Genomic DNA, 20,615 nt, shown 5'->3' with positions numbered 1-20,615 from the left:
TTTGTAACTCTAAAGTTCCAGAAGGCTAATTTATGGTGGGAGTATAGCAAATGTTTAAGAGCAGTGGACTATCACTTATGCAAAATTTACATTTATACTGAAATTTGAACGTTAAATGCAAGAATTCCTCGTGGGAAACTTTGCTTCCCCCAGCAGTTCCCTAAAAATGAAGCCAGTAGTGTAACCACAAGTAACCTGCAAGTACAAGTGTGTTTTAAGTGCAAACTGCAAGGAGACACTTAATGTTTCATATAAGTTCAATGACATTTGTGGCAGGAGTCATTTAGTAGTTGGACCAATCTCTAGAGCTGATATGCAGAACGGTCTGACTGCACCTCAACATTCTGCTACAGAGAAGAAAACAGCTTAAGCTTGTTTTTATTTCTTTAAACTAACCATAGTCACGTGGTTAAGCCCAGGATGCAGCAACAGTGTCCCCTCAAAATAATTATGGTGGTATCGTTTTGGTGAAACAGTTGCACACAGTGCAGTCATTAAAATTGCTAATTCATGAAAAATGCAAACTAGGTGGGTGGCCTCCTTAATGTTCATTCCAAATCCTCAACAAAACTTGAAGTTGTCAGTCAGGTAGGCTGCTAATGCACAGCTTTCAGCAACTTCTACCTGCCTGTAGCTGTGTTCTGCTAATGTGCTTGTATTTCTGCTTTTCAGAACAAAAAAAATAGTAAAATAAAGGAAGTGTTATTAAATTCACACACACCTGGGATTCCCTTCTTTTTGTCCAAGTGTTTAACATTAGGTCATACATGCTCAAACGGGAAACTGATTCTGAAGAAGAATAAAGATGCAGAAATTCCCATCATGTGAGTTGACAGGATCAGTTCCATATATGGTTTTGTGACTCTGTTACTGTTACTCTGCGGTTTAAAGATGGAAATAATACTCCATGGCTGCTCATGATGCGTCTTCTGGCAATTAAAAAGCACCATATGGACATGTTAGCAAGGAAAGAAAATAGTCTTTACTTACTTTAACAGCACAATGAATCACATTTTGACGCAGAAATTGGCTGACACATTGGTAAACAACAATAAATCTGTATTTGCTGCTAATGATGATAGTTTAAATTAAAGTGTCAGACTGAGTTTGTGAGGTGAACCGCCGTTTGAATTATCCAAGGAAAGGAAACAAATGGATTACAATAGAAAGAACACATGTGTTTGTTATCTTTGACCAAACTATGGATAAGACAGAATAGATAAAGCACCAAAAATACCTTCAAAAGAAGCATTGGGTGGATTAAGATACATGCTGTGATTGGATGGAGACCAGGATGTTCTGTCTCTGACATCCTGTCAGCTTTCTGTAATTTCTACTGCACTAATAAAGGGAAAAAAACCTGTCCTCTTGGAAAAGGAGAATTTCCAAGAGGCATCGCTGCAGTTGCCAGCAACAGGGAGCAGCTATGATGAAACAATGTGATGATGTAGAGACAGGAGGATGTTATGCAACGTGGCCCTTTGGTTTGGCCCATCATCTCTGATCTTTGCTCTTGCTGATTCCGGGTTTGGACGCAGATTCGCTGATGAATGCAGCCTCCCTGAGGTACCAGATGGCGAGCTCCTGACTCAGCATCACGCATGTTTCGTGTCAGCACACCTCACAAATCCTGCAGCGGAGCCGAGAGGCAGGCGATTCCTCTCAAACACCTGATGGCTGCCGGAGGGTTTTCTAATTAGAGCAAGGTGTTGGAAAAATACAATTATCAGGCGGAGCAGTGTGGGTGTGATGAGGGAGGGAAATGCAGAATTGAGTTTACAGCTGTTAGAGTAACGGGGCTCACAGACACGTTCAGATGGGAAAACAAAAGCTGTCTTACCAGAGAGTCAGCAGATTTAAAATCAGAGAAGAGTTGAGAATTGACTTGATAATAATACTGATTTTGAATTGACTCAGCCACGTATGTTGAAAAGCACCTGTTGTGTAAGTGTATGGCAACACAATTATGGAAAATGGAACCACTGAAAACACAAAGAACTCATGATGTAAAATAGTTTGGCGCGACCAGGTTTTCGCGGCTCCACAACTAATGTGTGGAAGTGTGTCAAAAGTGTGTGTGGTGGATGTCTGGTGTGTGTGGACTGTGTGTCTGAGTGTTTTTGTAAAAAAAAAAAAAAAAAAAAAAAAAAAAGTGGGACTGAAATGAGTGAGAGCTCGTGCAGGCTACAGCCCAAAACTACAGTTGTAGTTGTCGGCTGAAAAACTACAACTCCCGGCAACAACGTTACTTCCTGTTGTTGGGGGCGGGAGCCTCTTGGGTATGGGCACATAAGAATCATGTGGCAGGTCATGGCCACAACGTGATCACGCTTATTTCAACGTAAGAAGTCCTCCAAATACCGGTGGTCTGGTTTATAGAGTTTTGTTGTGTGCGCTTTATTGTGTATTTTTACAAACCCATCACTGCAACTAAAAAGCACCCTGAGACCTGGTGAATGTGTGAAATGTTAGTGTAACTCCCCAGATTTTATATGCAAGAAGAATTATCAATGCTGTTGTTTAGATGACTCATTAGTCCTTAAGTGTAATTAATGTTTTTATTATTTACCTAACTTTGCCTTTTGATAGTGAAGTATCTGATCTGGTGGTTGTTGACCATAGAGTGAACTTTTAACTAACAGGTGGTTCTGGTGGTTGTTGACCATAGAGTGAACTTTTAACAGATGGTAGTAAGTACTGAAGATGTGTTTTCAGGCTCCAGAAATCCTATGCTGTGTTGACTTTGGGGTCCACTGTTAACCTATAGCTGATTTGTGACCCTTAGGAATGCACAGAAGGGGAGTCTTGTCTGAGGAGTTGTCACTCTTTAGTGGGGTTGTAAACCAGATGCTGTAATTTTATACGTTGCTAGAAGGTATAAAAACTGACCGTTGGTCTTTGTTCGAGGAGGATCATTGGGCCACATCCTTCCAGACAGCTCCTGTCTGTACGATACTGTTCTTTCTTTTAATAAAGTTCTTATTAAGAAAGTCAGTGTCAACGGGCGTTTCTTCTCCACCTGCACATCACGGACATCAGAGAAACAACGACAATAGTTTTACTCTAATTGTCATCTATATTTCTTGTTTGTGTGCCCACATATTTTAATTTTTTATTCAGCTCATTTTAAATAAAAGGTTGGAATGAAGGTGAGAATTTTGAACACCTAATGAGCTTCTTATTCAGCTTTTAAAAAGTTACAAATCTGTGCTCCTTGAGCAGCTCAGTGAGGAAAAAATGTTTTTAAGAATCAATCAGGAAACAGAATTTACCAACATATGAATCAGCGTTTGATGTCAGATAGTGGGTTGTTTGCTGTCAGTCAGATCTGAATAAACTCCACCTACACACGTCTCAGGATGGACAGCTTTTGTGACTTAAATTTCATAAAGTAATAACTTAAATTCTTCCTTATTCTATTTTATTCCTTATTGCTGATATCATAGACTACTGTTCAAAAGTTTGGGGTGGCTTAGAAATGTTGTTATTTTTGAAAGAAAAGCAGTTTTTTTCAATGAAGACAACATTAAATTAATCAGAAATACAGTCTAGACATTATTAATGTGGTAAATGACTATTCTAGCTGGAAACAGCTGATTTTTAATGGAATATCTCCATAGAGGTACAGAGGAACATTTCCAGCAACCATCACTCCTGTGTTCTAATGCTACATTGTGTTAGCTGATGGTGTTGAAAGGCTAATTGATGATTAGAAAACTTTATACAATTACATTCGCACATGAATAAAAGTGTGAGTTTTCATGAAAAACATGACATTGTCTTGGTGACCCCAAATTTTTTGAATGGTTGTGTATTTACAATCATGGAAAAAATGATTAGACCACCCTTGTTTTCTTCAATTTCTTGTTCATTTCAATGCCTGGTACAACTAAAGGTATATTACCTGAAGAATACAATGAACCCGACAAAAAATACAGCTGATTCCATAATACTTTATGTCCTATTTGACATGCTTCAGCTTAATTGTATTATCAGGGTATATAAGAGGCCATTTCATGTCATCAGCAGCACATGCAACGTTTTAGAGTGGTTTCCTGCTGACGTTCAAGCCGTAGCACAACTCAAAAGTTGTCAGCTCTCACATAATGCCTAAAACTAAAGAATTATGTGAAGCCACAAAGGCAGCCATCTTAGCACTGCTGGAAATTTGAGACAGGTAGCGAAAAAACTGAAGATCTCTAAGACAGCCGTTCGTTACGCCAAGAAAAAACAAGCCCAACATGGTGCTACCAAACTGCTAACTGGTCGATGCAGGAAACGTCTTTCTACCCCATGAGATGACTGTGAACTCATCTGTTCCTGTCAGGAATTGTCCTCAGACCTCCAGGGACCTTAAAAATGAGTAAAACATCAGGGTGGATCAGTGACCATCTGGGGTTGTTTCATTATGGGTGGAACAGGGAAAATGCAGTTGTGTGAAGGGTGAATGAACCAGGTCATGTACAGGGCTACTCTTGAAAACAGTCTTCTTCCATCAGCTGGGAAACTCTTTCCTGCCTCCAATGACTGCATTTTCCAACAACACAATGCCCCTTGCCACACAGCAAGGTCATTTAAAGCCTGGATGGAGAACCAGAATATTGGAACCATGCCTTGGCTGCTCAATCACCAGATCTAAATCCAACTGAAAACCTGTGGAAAATCATCATCAGAAAACATGGACTGCCTAAACACTGTTTTTGGCAGTACAATGCCATATTGATGTAAGAACTTAAGTGATTTTGGTTATTACCAAGAAAACTATGGAAAATGTCAAGATATCAGCTCTGGGGATTAAAGTCTTATGAGATATTTTTGTTGTTATCATTATATTTGTCCAAACAAATGTACCTTTAGTGGTACCAGGCATTAAAATAAACAAGAAACTGAAGAAAACAAGGGTGGTTTAATAATTTTTCCAAGACTGTATGTACCCCACAGCCTGTTTATTAACCACAGACTAGACTGACCATAGTACACAAATATATCAGGAGTTATACTGCGATTCCAGGCTGCAAAAGAGCATTTGTAGAGGTTTTGAAATGTTTTGGCAATCATACAATCATGACGGAAGATACAGAAATCACATCTTTCCCTGTAGACTTTCACCAATCAGTATCAGCAACTTAAACCAAGACAAAATGATGAAAATGGAAGCACTAAGTTGTTTACTAAGACTAGTTGCAACGGTCTGAAAGATGATGCTGAAATTCTGGGAGTTTCCAAACATTTAGTATGTTTTTAGCTCAATTAAACAGTCAAATATCTCTGACTGAGCAAAGAGCTGACAAGATATTCCTTTATTTCAAAGAGTCGGTGCTCAAAATCATTCCCATCTGGTGTAGCTACTAAATCTCTGCATTTGGCTGACCTGTGCCTGCCTTCTGTCATCCAGTGCAGCGTGCTGGATGGAGTCCAGGAGCGAGCGCATATAATCCCCCAGCATGCACCGAGCACCCGCGCATCCACAGCCAGGTTGTTGTTGCCATGAGGACAGCGGAGCAACAGGGGAACTGAGCTACAGCATCATACTTCCTCCGGAGTTTTCCGAACGGGAGGATGAAGCTTTTCTTCGTCTTCTGGTTGTGTTTGCTTTCTCAAATTGCTTGTTTCATTTGGATGCATCTCTGAGAATGTTTTAAGGTGGAGCTGACAGACCCCAAAAAAAGTCTTTATGCCTGTAGATAATTGGGGAAAAAAAAGCAACACATATACAAACAACAAAAAAGAAATCCTATTTACAAAGGCACAAAACTGTGAAAATGGAATTCTCACAATGACAAGCCCTTCAGCCTGAAGAGAAGGTGAGTTACCATACCTGATTTTCCTTTTGTTTTCTTTGCAAAATTACTGCAATTATGTGCCTTTTATTCAACTACCCTTTTGTGTTTGAGCTCCTGAGGCTGTCAAAGCGCAGTAAAATGCTGCGATTTCACCTTTGCACACTATTTTCAGTCTCTTGTATGTGTGCTCCCAGAGGAGTTGAGGAGGAGTCATCCTCCATCAGTCACTGCTGGGAAGCTCCTGTCATCACCAGCAGTCAGACTCTGCTCCCGAGAGCAAAACAAATAACTGAGTCAAGATTTTTTTTTTTTTTTAAAGTATCATCTCAGGCAGAATAAGAAATCATTCTGGCATACTGTTTGCTGAAGTTTTTGAAGATTAGTGTTCTGGGCTGCCACAGGTCTCAGAATTAGATGATTTATGTGGAAAACCGTTTACAAAACATCACTTTAGAAAGAGCTGGAGCAGAATAAATCCATCTGCATGGATGAGAAAATGTACCTTTTTTTTTACATTTGTAATCACAGCTGTTTCTACAAAACAAAAGCCACAAATCAAACAGAAATCCTTCCTGCCGTAGTGCGTCTCTTTCCATCCGTCTTCTTCCATGCTATATTCTCTGCAGCAAAACGTGTGAGCAAAGCTGCCACATACTGCAGGTGGCATCACACTCCAAGGTGTTTCTTGTTTCTCGACTCTCTCTCTTGGCAATTTAAACGCCGCATTGAGTCACACATTTTCTGATGAGCTGATTCCTTAGTAAATTTTTTTTTTTTTTTTTTTTTTTTTACAGACTTCTTCTTCTTCTTCTTCTTCTTTGTTTGCTACCTTGGAATCATGCTTAAAAACACATCTGTGTTTCATGTTCACATGTGATGATCACTCGTTCGACCACAGACACTCAGAAGCCACTTTGTGTAGCTGTTTGACAGTAATTGGACTTCTTCTTCTTTTTTTTTTTTGTTTTTTTGCCTTTGCATTCCTGTACACAGCATCCGCTTTTCTTGAAACTAAAAGCACAAATATAGTTTTGCTTTTGCTTCCCCCTACTGGTGGATGTAGCAACAGTTAAATAAAAAACAAAATGAGCTTATGATGATGATTTGAGATTGAAAAACAGTTGAAATAGACATCCCTCCAATCATGCATTTCTCTGTTAGGTGATTAGACTTCTGGGAATATTAAGGTCACAATCTTTACGCTGCCAACCACTGGAACTATTTGTAATGTTCTTTTCATGCTGTGATGCTTTTTTATTGATAGTCTGGGAGTAGATAATTACATCACTGTTGTATTTACTGAATTTTATTGAATGTTCAGGGTCAGCTGAAGTCTAAAAGGCTTAATCTTGACTTTTGCTGAGGCAAAACATAGTATACAAGAGAAATACAGTAGTTGTACAATATCAGTTTCAGTATCATGTGTAATATTTCAATTTCAGGTGCAATATTTTGATATAATGTAGGATTTTAGTTATCTCAGAATCATTGCCAGTATTACTGTTCTATTCATGTGATCCTTCATGTGGTGCAGGTTTACACAAATTAAACACTAACAGAGTGAGGATACAACCTGCTCTTGTTGTTGTTTTTTTTTGTTCATTTATACTGGAGATGTCAAGCTGAACTACAGCGGTAGTTACAACTGTTCTAATTGTATAGGAGGAGATAAGCGCTCCTGTTTGAACTGTTGTTCGTATAGAGGTCAGAGATTTACTTAATAGTGGTTTCAAAAGTGCACTTAACTCATGGTTACATCAGAATTAACCCAATACACTACAAACCTTCAATCTTTAATTAAAATGTTGTTGCTTGAGAATGTGTGTTTTAAAGGCTGAGCTCTTCCCATTCCTGCCTGCAATTAGTTGGTTTCTATAAACCTGAGGGTGGAAATTTATTCTTGAACCGCGTATTTAACCAAATAACTTCATCTCAATTGTCCACTTATGCTTTTCTGAAGTGTCTCCTTCACTGAATGGAGGCGTCTCAGGTGTCAAGTTGTCAGATGGATCTTAGTCCTGGTAATCTGGTTCCACAGCAAAACAGCTGAGGAGCCTAAATATCAGACAAATGAAGGTAAAGGAGACAAACAAAATGATGGATGGTGTTGTTTTCTCTGTAGCTCTAAGATAACATCAGTAAAACCAAAGTGGATTGTTGCAATACACATGACAATACAAATACAAAGCGAAGTCACTGACATTTATGGTCTGACAAAAGCACACTTTTCTTGTTTTTTCCTCAGTGTAATTCCACAGAGACAGGACCATCAATCACCAGATGTCTGATTATTAAAAGCTATTTTCTGTTAGCAAAGAGATTACGAAAAAGCCAAGTGCAAATACATAAATACCTTGTGCCAAAAGTGAAATTATCTTTCATTAACCCTCTATGGCTCACAGGGAAATGCATCGTAATAGCGATTGTTGACTGAATAATGCCAAAAAACTACATATCCCAACAGCCCTGACTCTAAACTGTGTTACTGCAACATTTCAATCTGAAAAACATTAATACTGTGAAACACACCACAGTCCAAGTGCAAACATTATTATTCCCTCTTAGAAAACCCCCTCATCTCTTTCTTTGGGACCAATTTCAGCAACTTCCCTACCAAGGATGCGACCTCCTGTATATATTATCTTTATTCCGAAGATTAAACTTTAATCATTTAAAAAAATCTATATCATGGACGTGATTTGGAGGATTATTTTTTTTTAGCCTTGCGACCACTGATTCACACAAAAAGCCCCATCACTAACTCATAAATAAACTCATTCAAATTCAAATTCATAGCGTCACCAATGGCAACCTGCAGTGTATATATAATATATTGGTTATGGGGTTAAGATTAAGGGCAAACCACTCAGCAGACACTCCTTCTGTTAAATCATTCATTGCATTCTGCTTTTGTAAAGAATCCACATTTTTATAGAGATCAAAATAGGTGGTGGTGGACTGAACTACATCACATTTAAAGGTGATGATAATAATTGGTCTACTCCATGAACATGCATAAAGGTGGCAGATTTTGTGCAGAAACACATTATAGCTTTGATTTACAATTTTAACAAGTCAAACTAATTTTTAAAATGCATTTTTTTTTGTTGTACTGCATCAGTCATGTCAATAAAATTCATTTTTGAGATACATATTTTGATATTTTTGAGTCATTGTTAAAATTAAAATGGTATTTGTAAGTAGTAAGAACTGCTATTGGTATTTTGCAACATAATTAAACAAAATCTTCTTAAAACCAAAAAAGGAGGATTTTCTTGATCAGAGGATTGCTAAAATATTGTCAAAAGGAGCAAAAACCAATGGGTTAAAGATATTCATGTAAGGTTAGAATATATTTTGGATTTGAAAAAAGATAAGATAGAACTTTCTTAACACTGAAAGAAATCCTTGTGACAGATATATTGTTTAGAATTTTTTTTTTACATGAGAATAAATGCAGAAAAGTGGGTATGATACATTACTAAATTAAAAATAAGTATGCAGAAATAAAACTAGAATACAAAAGAACTAACCCTGTCAACGACACTGAAGTAGTAAAGTAATATTACACATGATAATGAAATGCTGCACACGAAAATGAAAAAGAAACAGATTCATGCTAGAAGAAAGGGGATCATATTGACATGTAATTATCATGTTTTTCCGGTACAGTGTGACACTACAATAACTCCCACTCTCACGCTTTCTTTACAGCTGTCTAGTTTCTCACACATGCAGGCAGGCCGCCAGATGTTGGAGAGGACAGCTGTGTGCCGGGCAGCTCTCTACCTGTTGGCAGCAGGTGTGGCTTTAACATCAGAAGCTCGCTGGTCGTGTCCTCCTTCCTGCCGCTGCAACTCCGCAGCGTTGGAGGTCAACTGCTCTGGCGGCCAGTTCACCAACGTGCCCGACGGTCTCCCACGAGAAGCTAAACTCCTGAACTTAACCCACAACACCATCAAGACTCTAGTGCATCAGCAGTTCCACACGTTGATGCAGCTCCTGCACTTGGATTTAAGTGACAATCTTTTAGTAGTAATTGAAGTGGAGGCCTTTCTTGGCCTGCAGGGCTTGTTAACTCTGCGTCTTTCTCACAATCAGCTGAAGATTATTCCAGTGGGAGCTTTTGCCGGCCTGACAAACCTGCAGCTGCTGGACATAAGCAGCAACGAGATTCTTGTTCTCCTCGATTTTACCTTCAGTGACTTGGCAGCTCTGCAGTTTATTACAGCAGCAGATAATGATTTAGTCTTTATCTCTCATCAGACCTTCACTGGACTGAACAGTTTGCAGGAGCTGCAGCTTGATGGTTGTAACCTCACTGCTGTGCCGACTGAGGCGCTCACACAGCTCAGTGCGCTAAAGACACTTCATTTTCAGCGGCTAGGCCTCGCTACGCTGCCAAACTACTCCTTCCGCCATCTAATGCACCTAAAGGAGCTTGTAATTTCTCATTGCGCCTGGCTGGAGACCCTGTCAGGAAACAGTCTCTTCGGCCTCAATCTCACCTCTTTAACCATTAAACACTGCAACCTGAGCGCCGTCCCCTACATCCCCTTGCATCACCTTGTGTATCTCCTCTATCTTGACCTTTCTTTCAATCCCATCACCTACATTCACGGGAACCTGCTTGGAGATTTGCTCCGACTCCAAGAGTTCCATCTTGTCGGGGGATCGTTGCTACGCATAGAAATTGGAGCCTTCAGGGGTTTGGAGCATTTCAGATTGCTGAACGTGTCCAGAAACCTTCTCACCACACTGGAATCAGGAGCTTTTCATTCAGTGGACTCCCTGAGGGCTCTGGGCCTCGATAGCAACCCGCTAGCATGTGACTGCCGTTTGCTTTGGGTGGTGCGAAGGAGACTGTATGTGAACTTCGGTGGACGTCCGCCAGCGTGCACTACCTCAGCCCAGCTGCAGGACTGGAACTTTCTAGACTTTTCTGAAGCCGAGCTACCGAGTTTACTCACCTGTCGACAGCCTCGGATTCTGAACCGCAAACGTCAGGAAGCGAGAGTCGATCAGGGACACACTGTGGTGTTTTACTGCAGTGCAGAAGGCGACCCTGTGCCATCTGTCAGCTGGCTAAACCCACAACTGAGGCCTTTATCGCCCATTGGGAGAGTCCGGGCTCTGTCCAACGGCTCGCTGGAGGTTCGCTACGCTCAGCCTCAAGACAGCGGCACTTATCTGTGTGTGGCATCAAATGCGGCGGGAAATGACAGTCTGCCTGTCAGCCTTCGTGTCCGAACCTTTCCATCATCTTCCAAAAACCCCTTTCGTCTTAAGGGCTGGCCGACCTTTCCGTCTGCCTCCCCGGGTGAAAATGGAGATCAGAAACTCCACTTCGATGTGAAGACGCTCCTGATAGCAGCGACCATTGGGTTTGTCTCGTTTTTCAGCTCTGTGAGCGTATGTTTCATTTTCATGCTCTTCTGGAGTAAAAGCAAAGGGCAAATCAAGCACACAGCCACCATCGCGTACGTGCCACGAAGCGCCGTATCGAGCAGCAACGGGGGGACAGGAAACTATATGGAGACAAGTAGATTCACCATGAAACTTATATGAGTCCAAAACAATATTTTCACTTGACTTGATAGGAGTTAATAAATTGCAAATGTGAAAATTAATTTGAATGTTATTTAACTTCTTTAAAGCAGAAAGTGACCACTTATTAATTCAAATGTTTGGACATCAAGTGTTTTTGTCATTAAAATGATTTTAAGCACGTCTAAAGGAACATTACTGCTTTAATAAGACAGGTGCTCCACTAGAACAAAGGAAGAATACAAAACAGCCAAAGTAAACAGTATTTAATGAGAATAATGCATGTGAGATCTAGGTTAGGGATGTAAATTACTCAAATAATTGCTAATTGCCATGGTAGTTCTTATATTTAAGAAAAAAATTGGATCTTAATACAGAGAATGTATAGAAGACAGACCTGCCTTGTTGTTTTGTTCATTTGTTTTCTAAAGAACGAATAAAACAGTGGATTTAATATTGAAATAATAGTAATTATGGACATCAGATTCTTAAAAAGCATAAGATACCTGTATAGATTATAGGAACAGGAATGTTAACCTTATATTAAGGTTAGCATACATAGCATCTCTATAGCATGTTATTACTTCTTGATGATTAAAAATGTGTTTTTATTCTAATTTTGTCACATTTATGGTTTATTTTTTAATGAATACATGGAATGTGAGATTTTCTTTGTGTATTTTTTATTCCCCTCCATAAAAGTAGCATAAATAAAAAATGTTGTACTTTCAAAAGTGTCATTTCGCAGTATCAGTTGTATTATTCAGTGGTTTTTAGCTACATTTTTACACAAGAGACATCAGACTCAGTGAGAATTGTGTTTGCTTCGTGAATATTCATCCTGTGGAGCTAATTCTTCAAACAACACTGAAACACAAACTATGGCATCCAAGGAGGCGCCACAAAAGTAGACAAAGAGCACTGGGTTTAATCTGTTTATATGTGAACTACAGGACTACATAATCTTTTTAGGCATTGATCTGAGACCTCCACCAGTAAAAGAAGCAGGCTACATTTGCTGTGAAGAGAAAACGGTAAGTGTGGTGGAGTATTTTTCTGACTACCACATCCATTGAATTTCTATCATACTTGAGAAGCAGAAAATGAGCAGTCATTGATCTTCGGTGCACTTGTAGATTTAAATCTCTTTAAATACAGTTCTTTATCCTCCCCAATGTGTGCCACAGTATTTATGAGAGTATATTTATCACCTGATTCTCTTCTCCTGTCATGAGCTGCATCACCACATCATATAGTGCAGCTTTGTTCACATTCAAAACTTACAGAGTCTTTGTTTAAGATGCATCTTGTGTCCTCCAACAGGCACAATGATGCATAAGGAGGAAACAGAATAATCTAGTTAGAGCTGTGTAGGACAGTTAACACGTGAACATTCCTCACATGCAATGGTTTTCAACCTACTGGTTCTTTACCATCATTACATTTGTCTTATGTGGTTATATAGCTGTACATGCACATTAAACATGTGAACACATGGTTCTAATGGGCTACGTGGTTATACAGTTTATTATATTTATCTGACATAAGTAGTAGTTTTTGTGGTTTACGAAATAAATGATTGATTTTACCTGTAGATTAATGACTGTAATTTCCTACCACAATCACATCAGTGTGATATAATGAAATCATGCCGTTGCCATGACGATAGTATCAAGCAGTAACCGAGAAAACTTAACTGGTTTCCATAACGACGCTGTTGATGTAAACTCAACAACTAAATAATTTAGAAATATTTTTATTAACAATTACATAATGTTGCTATATCGAGTAAAACTTTATGAAAATTAAAGTCGAAAGCAATTTTAGTTAGAACATAAATTTCCACAGGTAGTACATGAACTGACCCGGAAGTGATGTTTAGCTTTAAGAAAATGGAGTCTTGTGTTAGCGGTTAGCTGCATATTTAGGTTGTATTTCCGTGTAGCAAAGCAGCACTTCTAACATAGTAACGCAAAAGTTAATGACATTTATGGCGTGAAGTTCCGAAAAGGTGCACTGGTTGACGACTGGACGAAAAAAGGTACCGTAAAAGAGCCAGAACAGTATAACGCGGCTAGCTATTTAGCCAAACGTAGGGTAGTATTGTTTGGAAACTGCAGCCATGACTCTAGCGGTCGATCGTGAACCCAGAAAGACTGCGGGGAACCGCATGTCAAAACTACTGGATGCTGAAGAAGAGGACGAGTTCTACAAGACCACTTATGGAGGATTTAACGATGTGAGTAGCAAAGCTGATAAACACGGGATGCGCTAACGAGGTAGCATCAGCTAACCCCGGCTAGCTTCAGTGGGTTAATATTTGAACAGCCGAGTTTCAGTCAAGTAGACTGGAATTACTGGTATATTTTCCAATAGCTGTCGGCTCAAATTGACACGTTGTCACATTACTTTGTAATAAGTTTCAAACGAGTAGCAACCCGATTATTTAGTTTGTATTATTCATTCATAGAACTGCAGGTTACTGTAATAGTCAATCACAGCATATTACAAGCATACAATGAGTCCTGCAGCACAGCACTAGTCATTATCCTGCCCAAAACCTGCATAATAGCAGCAGAACCCCTTTACAATTTGAACATATTCCTTACAGAATTTTTTTTATACTTCTCTGGGACTTTTTACATGTATTGCTTAGTTGCTTAATTAGCCAGAACAAACATAATCCGATAGGGAGCCAAACCCCCCCGAATTACTTCGAATAAATACTGAGGAACTGAATTCTTAAAAGTGTTAAGTGCTGGAAATGAGTAAATGGTGGTTGATATGAATCTGTGCTAAATAACTTCTTGTACTGTACCAGTCACAAGACGATCAATACTCTTAAAGCTTTATTTATTTCTCAGATTTAGTCTTCCCTTAATGATATAACTGAAGAGGAAAAAAATACTCTAGTTACATCAGTATAATGCAACAGAGTTTGACAGCAGCATACAGCTTCCACAATTACTGTAATGATGAGTCAACATCTTTCATACACTGTTCTACTATAAGAATTGGCAGGGCTACTGTATTGGACTGCAGTATTTTTTTGTAGTTGTACAGAGTAAACTGTCAGTTCTGATTGTGTGTTCAACTTAAAAGACTCACAGTGTTAGAATTTTTTCCAGTATAACTAGTTTCATGTCATTGCTCCTGCAGTAAATACCACAGTTCAATATTCTGGATATTTCAAAGCTGTGAAAATTGGCTCATCAGATGTGCTTTGAGCAACAGTACTTTGAGAGAAATCCAATAGGATCTCCAACATGGAGAGTAAAAACCTAAAAATTGAGTCTATCAAAATGTACCTCCCATTAAGGTTTGCAGCAGCCCAGGCCATCAAAACCACAATGCAAAGACTCATCTAAAACAGTGACCGTGACTGCAGAATTTTCTTTCTGACTCTAACAAATATGTTAGTCAGCTGTAAGGATTGACTAGATGAGATTTAATGCTGGACTTTTCTGTTTCACAGCCAAATAGGGAAGAAAGTCCTACACTGTATGTGTCATAAAATTACACGCCATTATTTGTTATTATCGCAAAATTAATTTACAGCTTAAACTTCAAGATGCAAATTTGTTTCCTTAATTTAAGTCTGGCTAATTTTCTTCAAACAGCTGCTGGTTCAGAGGTCAGCTTGTGTAGGGGGAATTGGCAGCGACTGCTTTGGCAGTTCTGACAAGAAAAGCTACATAACAAATCACCATCAAAACCTGAGACGGCTCATTGGTCTCAGCGGGAACTTTGATAAAACAGTGACAGTGCCTGTGCACATACTTGAACCTGAATGCTAGAACATTTTGTAGCATTTTCAACCAGTGACTGAGGATGTTTTTTGTTAGTTTGATAGTGTTTGTATATGCTGTCCTCATTTCTCTCTCATCTGTATAATTAATGTTCAGAGACATAATTGGTGTCTTGCTGCTTTCAAAAACTCTCTGAATTAACATTTATCCCAAACTAAGCCACATCTGTATTTGCTGATTTGAAGTTCCATAATGTTTTTGTCCACAGTGTATTATTTTTCCTATCCCATGTAAGCTCACTCCGTGCATCTGATGTGTCAGAGACTTCTGTACTAAATCTCATAGCTCAATTTTGGATGTTGCTCAACATGCACGTGTAATATACACCAGTATATTTGTATTAACTTTATTAAAAATCCGAACACAACATTTAGAAAAGCTTTGGAGAAATGTTCGTGTTTTGATTCTTCACTACCTTGCATTTGATTGTTTAGTCATATTTCATAAACTGTTGGCTAAATAATGCCCTTTTTTAAACTTTCAGGAATCGGGAGATGATGAGTATCACGGAGAGCATTCAGACACAGAGGATGAGGTGGACAGTGACTTTGACATAGATGAAGGTGATGAGCCAGACAGTGACCAGGAGGAGGATGCACCTAAAAGGAAAAGTCGGGTTGTCACTAAAGCTTATAAGGTATCAAATCAGAGTTTGAATCAAAACTTTTGCGTTCATCAATGAATTTAATTACCCTAATGAATCTATGTTCATGTGTTTTTAGATGACAAGCAGACTGTTCTTGTGGCAGACATGTATTTTTAGGGATGATTCCCAACATAGTTCCAGACACTGTTTGTTTTTCCTTTAAAAAATAATTTACAAGCTGTCAACTTGTTTTTCCACCCATTTTCTCCACCAAAGCATTGTTCAGCATCTGTACTTAGTATGGTCATACAGCTCCACACATGGACTGCTTAAAGCACATAGCAGTGATGCATCAGCACAAAATTTAGGAGCATAATTTAAATCACCATTCAACAGAGCACTTTCATTTTGTTTTATCATATCTGCATTACTGATAGCTGGTTTGGTAATAAATTGCCAATTTACAGAAATTACAATTTGCTGTTTTATCTTAAAGGATAAACTTTTCATGCAAATATTTGACTGCATTGAGAACATGAATTGCTCTCTACCTTAAACATACACAACCCTCATTTGTCACGCACATGGTGTTTGACATGGTATGTTATTATCTTAAAAAAAACTCTGGCAGATTTGCAAGTCACAATGATGTCCCTCTCAAATTTGTGTAGCTTTCTCTCCAAGAAATGTTGACACGATGCAACTAAATTGGTGCAGTCTGGAGCCCTGAAGCTGCTTTTTACTATTGCTGTTCTGCAGCTCCACTGGAGCCAATGGTTGCCAAATGACATCCTCTGAACAGCAGCTCAGGGAACAGACAGCATAATTGATTTGGCATCACGGTATTTAGATCACATCTCTAACTTTCTTTCAGAAGAAATGTAGCTTATTTTGCTTTTTCATTTTACAGTTGATTAAGCAGACATCAAAAAATAAGAGAAGGGGCATCATTATTTGAATAATGGATATTTTTACTGTGTGTTTGTTTGTGGTAGCTTTAAGAAAATGTCCTGACTCGGTGCAAAACTGTACATGGATGAAATAAATTTGCAGTTAATAGGCTTTTGATCTTTTTTACTCCAAGGAGCCTATAAAGGTGCCAAAACCCAAACCCAAAAGACCCTCTGAGGAGCAGAAGAAGACTGAAAAAGCCAAAGTCGAGCTCAAAAGGAGGATTCCACAAGAATTCCAAGATTTTGGCGAGAGTAAGACACAAACCTCCCACAAATGCCTACACGCTGTTTTCATTCCTGTAAATGATATTGAATAGTACAAGCACATGATAATTACATCACAACTGCATCAGAAAATATCCTACACACACTGTTCTTGAACACACGGTTCATGGTGGGTTAGTTCTTGTGAAACGTTCTTGAACATTGATTCAGCATCTTTACTTGAGCTTTTTTTAAGCTGTATTCCTTAACTCTTCTCTAGCTCGGAAGTCTGTACGTCAGTCCACAAGTGAACACACACGGAAAACCAATCTGCGCTTACAAGAACGTCAGGATGCCCCTCGGAGAAGAAGAGGTGCCCACCGTGACCGACCTCTCACCCAGGAAGAGCTGCTGGCCGAGGCCAAAATAACAGCTGAGATTAATATTCGGTCTTTAGGTAAGAACATTCTGCTGAGTTAGGCTACCACCAATAAAGAACTAAATAAGATATACTTTATTGATCCTTAAAAGGAAATTATTCGCAACAGCAGCATGTTAATGAAGACAACAGAGGAGGAGGAGTGAGGGGAGGTGGGACTGAGCTGATGGAGGTCACCAGAGCTGGTGGGGGAGGAAGGAGGGGCAAGCTTGAGAGGATGAAGGTAGAAATTTAGGTTGAAGGTGGGAGGAGATGGTGGACCTGGTCTCTCCAGCCTCGGAGTGTCCAGTAGGAGGAATGTAAACAACAGTGGCAGTGATCACAATGAACTCCCGTGGCAGATAGTATGATCTCAGACTAACTGGTAACAGTTCAATGTCCAGCTGCAGATCTGTTCTTTGATGGAAACGTGTGCAGGGTTACACCATCTGTCATTCACAAGTAGAACAAATCCTCTACCTCTCCTCTTACCGCATGCAGTGGCGTCCCATTCCACTCGTATAGTCCGGAAGCCGCTGATTCTGGTGTTATTCTCAGTAATACAGTCTTTCAGCCATGTTTCAGTTTAAAACATGAGGCTGCTTTCCCGGTAGTCTTTGGCTCCTGACGAGTGTTTCAAACTCTTCCATCGTGTTTGTCATGGACCAATTATTTTCCATAATAACGGACGGAAGGGCCGATTTATAAGCCTCTTCAAACTCTACGTGTCCACTAGATGCATTTTTCCCGCATGTAAACACGCCACATCTGAAAATCGCGTGCTTGGTGGACGTGTACTTCAGGCCAGTAGTTGGTATTCAACTCGTGCTGACCTTCTTCTCCAACTATCCTACCTGCCTCTGATTGGACAAATGCATCAACTGGGGAACTGCCTGCTCCTGGATTTCAAGCCGGACCAACATGGCGGCTCGGTCGCAAACTTTCTCTTTTATTATGACAACAGTTCAGCAAAAAGTAAATTTGAAACGAGAAATAACCTGTGCAGTAGCTGAATCTGTCCTCATTTTAGTTCACCGACGGGTAGTTTAGACGATTGACGAAAGTTTTGCGATGCGTCGGACCTCCACACGCCACATTAAATTTGCATATAGAAGTTGAACCAAAATTATTGTTTTAAGCAGAAAAATAAAAAAATCTCATTACACAAATAGAGAATAAATTACAACAAATATATTAAGTATAATTTATTGTTTGCTTTTTTGATGATTCCATTTAAAAAAAAAAAAGATCATGGTTTGAGTAGCATTGCTGTTACTGCAGAGGTTTGTGGCTTCAGAATAAGTAAGTATGGGATATCACATTCACAGTTACATTTGCTCCATATTGTAGTTATTGAATAGTGATTAAAGTTGCAGTGAATATTAATTTACTAGTAAGTAGTCTGAAATTGTTTGACCTTTGTTTCTGTAGAAAACTATGAACGTCTGGAAGCTGACAAGAAGAAACAGGTCCATAAAAAGCGACGTTTTGAGGGACCGACCATCCGTTACCATTCAGTCCTCATGCCCCTCGTCTCCCACTCAGTTCTGAAAGAAGAAAACGTGGATGTTGAGGGGTACGTATGTTCACCAGTGAGATTTCGTAAGTTTTAGGGGTAATTTGGCAAATATAATGATGACCTTTCTGATATATTTTTATTTGAGTTTGCTTCAAGTAATATGCTTCATATGCACTAGCCATTAGTATTTAATCCTTTTTAGATTAACATGTGTCAAAAGATATCTTCATGATTATCTCTTATGTTATTTAGCATTTTTAAATCTGCTACTGTGATATTTGCCCCCCAATTTTAATTTTTGTTCCGAAATTTGATCAAACCAATCATTCAAAAAAAATACGGCAACAATACAAATCTTGTGAACAGCATACCAATTGCATGATTTCCATTTTCCGAAGACTGGATCAGGACCTTCCCCAGACTGCACCACAGAATCCCACCACACCTGCCCAACAGCCTGCAGGAGGCCTGTGCTCCCGTACTTATATAACATTCAGCGACGACGAAGCTTTCGAGGCGGCTTTTCCACACGGCGCCCAGTCCAGCCCTCAGCTGCCCGTCCATGAGGTTTGTCCCGTCACCCACAAGGCCGCACTGTACCGAGATCCAGTCACAGACATACCTTACGCTAACACACGAGCCTTCCGCATCATCCGAGAGGCGTATCGTAAATACGTGGCCGCTCATGGATTTCCGAACACTTCGGGTGGGGTGACGGGACTCGACTCCTCAGCTGCGAAGGGCACCCGCCAGAAAATGGTGGTCAAGCAGAGTGCGGTTTCTACATAGGGTAGTTTCAAAGAGATAGTCACAAATTGGCGGGTATTTCTGACTTGACTGAAAAAAACACAACCAACTACAGGTCTCTGTCAGCATTATTTTTATTCCCATCGGTACCGTTTCTCTGTCACCAGGAATTTACAGAAAAAATCTAACGTTTTGGGATTGAACAGTCGCTGTGCTACAGTTGAAGCAATTAAAAGAAACATCTGGCAAATTTTGAATGCACAAAATCGAATTACATGAAGTACAGCTGTGTTAGCGTTACCACAACCAGATCACTTTCTGTATACTCTTAGACTACAAGAAATCTTACTTGTTAAGCCTTTATGTATGGAAGTTAAATTTGTGCATTTTGTATGTCTCGACAAATCCAGGTTGATGATGATGATGAAAAACGACAACTTGCCTTCGGAATTCAAGATACATTTGAATCTGCAAATTGGCAGCTTTGTTTTTTGTTTTCCTTTTTTCTTGCTTCTTTTGCATTTCTTTTGTTACCGGTGTTTTTTTGTTACCCACAATGTACATACTTCTCAACAAAATAATAAATATTTGAAACTTGGAGTAATTAAGATTTACTTTTTCATTAAGGTTGGGTTTAGAAGACATTTCACAAGCAAACAGCGGAACAGCAGCTTGTAGGAACCAAATCACGAGTCTCTAGAGTTGTATTCGTTTAACATTCCCTGCAGCCCGTTTCATCTTGTCCTCACCTGAATAATAGTGATGTATTGTAATGCCCTTCTTCACTTAATTATTTCTGAAAATATCCTTCCGCCGAGACTTTTTTTTTTTGTGGGCTAGACGACAAAAACACTAAATGTCGTGTTTGTTATTAAAAACATTACAGTAATTTTGCATTCAGTCTAAGTTCCATTACTGAAACCACATGAGATCATATTCTCAAAACTGGGCCCTGGAGTTTAATTTATTGTCTGTCTGACAAACCATTGCAACAGTTTTAATTGATCAAAGCATTAAAAGATGTAATTCATTTATAATTCCTCCCTCTG

The 20,615-nt window shown here is 39.3% G+C and overlaps 2 protein-coding genes across 2 annotated transcripts; both read left to right on the top strand.

Moving 5' to 3' along the window:
• The first annotated feature begins 5,476 nt into the window (after window positions 1-5,476).
• Window positions 5,477-12,063, top strand: LOC111569222 (leucine-rich repeat and immunoglobulin-like domain-containing nogo receptor-interacting protein 1). Its single transcript, XM_023271239.3, has 2 exons — window positions 5,477-5,804; window positions 9,498-12,063. Exon 2 carries the CDS (start codon window positions 9,516-9,518, stop codon window positions 11,349-11,351), a length of 1,836 nt encoding a protein of 611 aa, XP_023127007.2. The 5' UTR covers window positions 5,477-5,804; window positions 9,498-9,515; the 3' UTR covers window positions 11,352-12,063.
• Window positions 12,064-13,203: 1,140 nt separating this feature from the next.
• vps72a (vacuolar protein sorting 72 homolog a) lies at window positions 13,204-20,166 on the top strand. The gene is made up of 6 exons (XM_023271241.3): window positions 13,204-13,569; window positions 15,624-15,776; window positions 16,810-16,930; window positions 17,163-17,339; window positions 18,732-18,876; window positions 19,218-20,166. Exons 1-6 carry the CDS (start codon window positions 13,453-13,455, stop codon window positions 19,606-19,608), a joined length of 1,104 nt encoding a protein of 367 aa, XP_023127009.1. The 5' UTR covers window positions 13,204-13,452; the 3' UTR covers window positions 19,609-20,166.
• Window positions 20,167-20,615: the final 449 nt, after the last annotated feature.

This window comes from Amphiprion ocellaris, chromosome 15 (genome assembly GCF_022539595.1).
Source record: "Amphiprion ocellaris isolate individual 3 ecotype Okinawa chromosome 15, ASM2253959v1, whole genome shotgun sequence".
Classification (NCBI taxonomy): Eukaryota; Metazoa; Chordata; class Actinopteri; family Pomacentridae; genus Amphiprion; species Amphiprion ocellaris.
The sequence above is the reverse complement of the archived record's forward strand: the minus strand, read 5'-3'. Positions and strand labels throughout refer to the sequence as shown.

Bases quoted from the DNA above. Each gene is read 5' to 3' on its own strand.
- LOC111569222 (XM_023271239.3), top strand. From the start codon at position 9,516: ATGCAGGCAGGCCGCCAGATGTTGGAGAGGACAGCTGTGTGCCGGGCA.
- vps72a (XM_023271241.3), top strand. From the start codon at position 13,453: ATGACTCTAGCGGTCGATCGTGAACCCAGAAAGACTGCGGGGAACCGC. The intron at 13,570-15,623 runs GTGAGTAGCAAA...TTAAACTTTCAG, and splicing joins CTTATGGAGGATTTAACGAT to GAATCGGGAGATGATGAGTA. The intron at 17,340-18,731 runs GTAAGAACATTC...TTGTTTCTGTAG, and splicing joins GATTAATATTCGGTCTTTAG to AAAACTATGAACGTCTGGAA.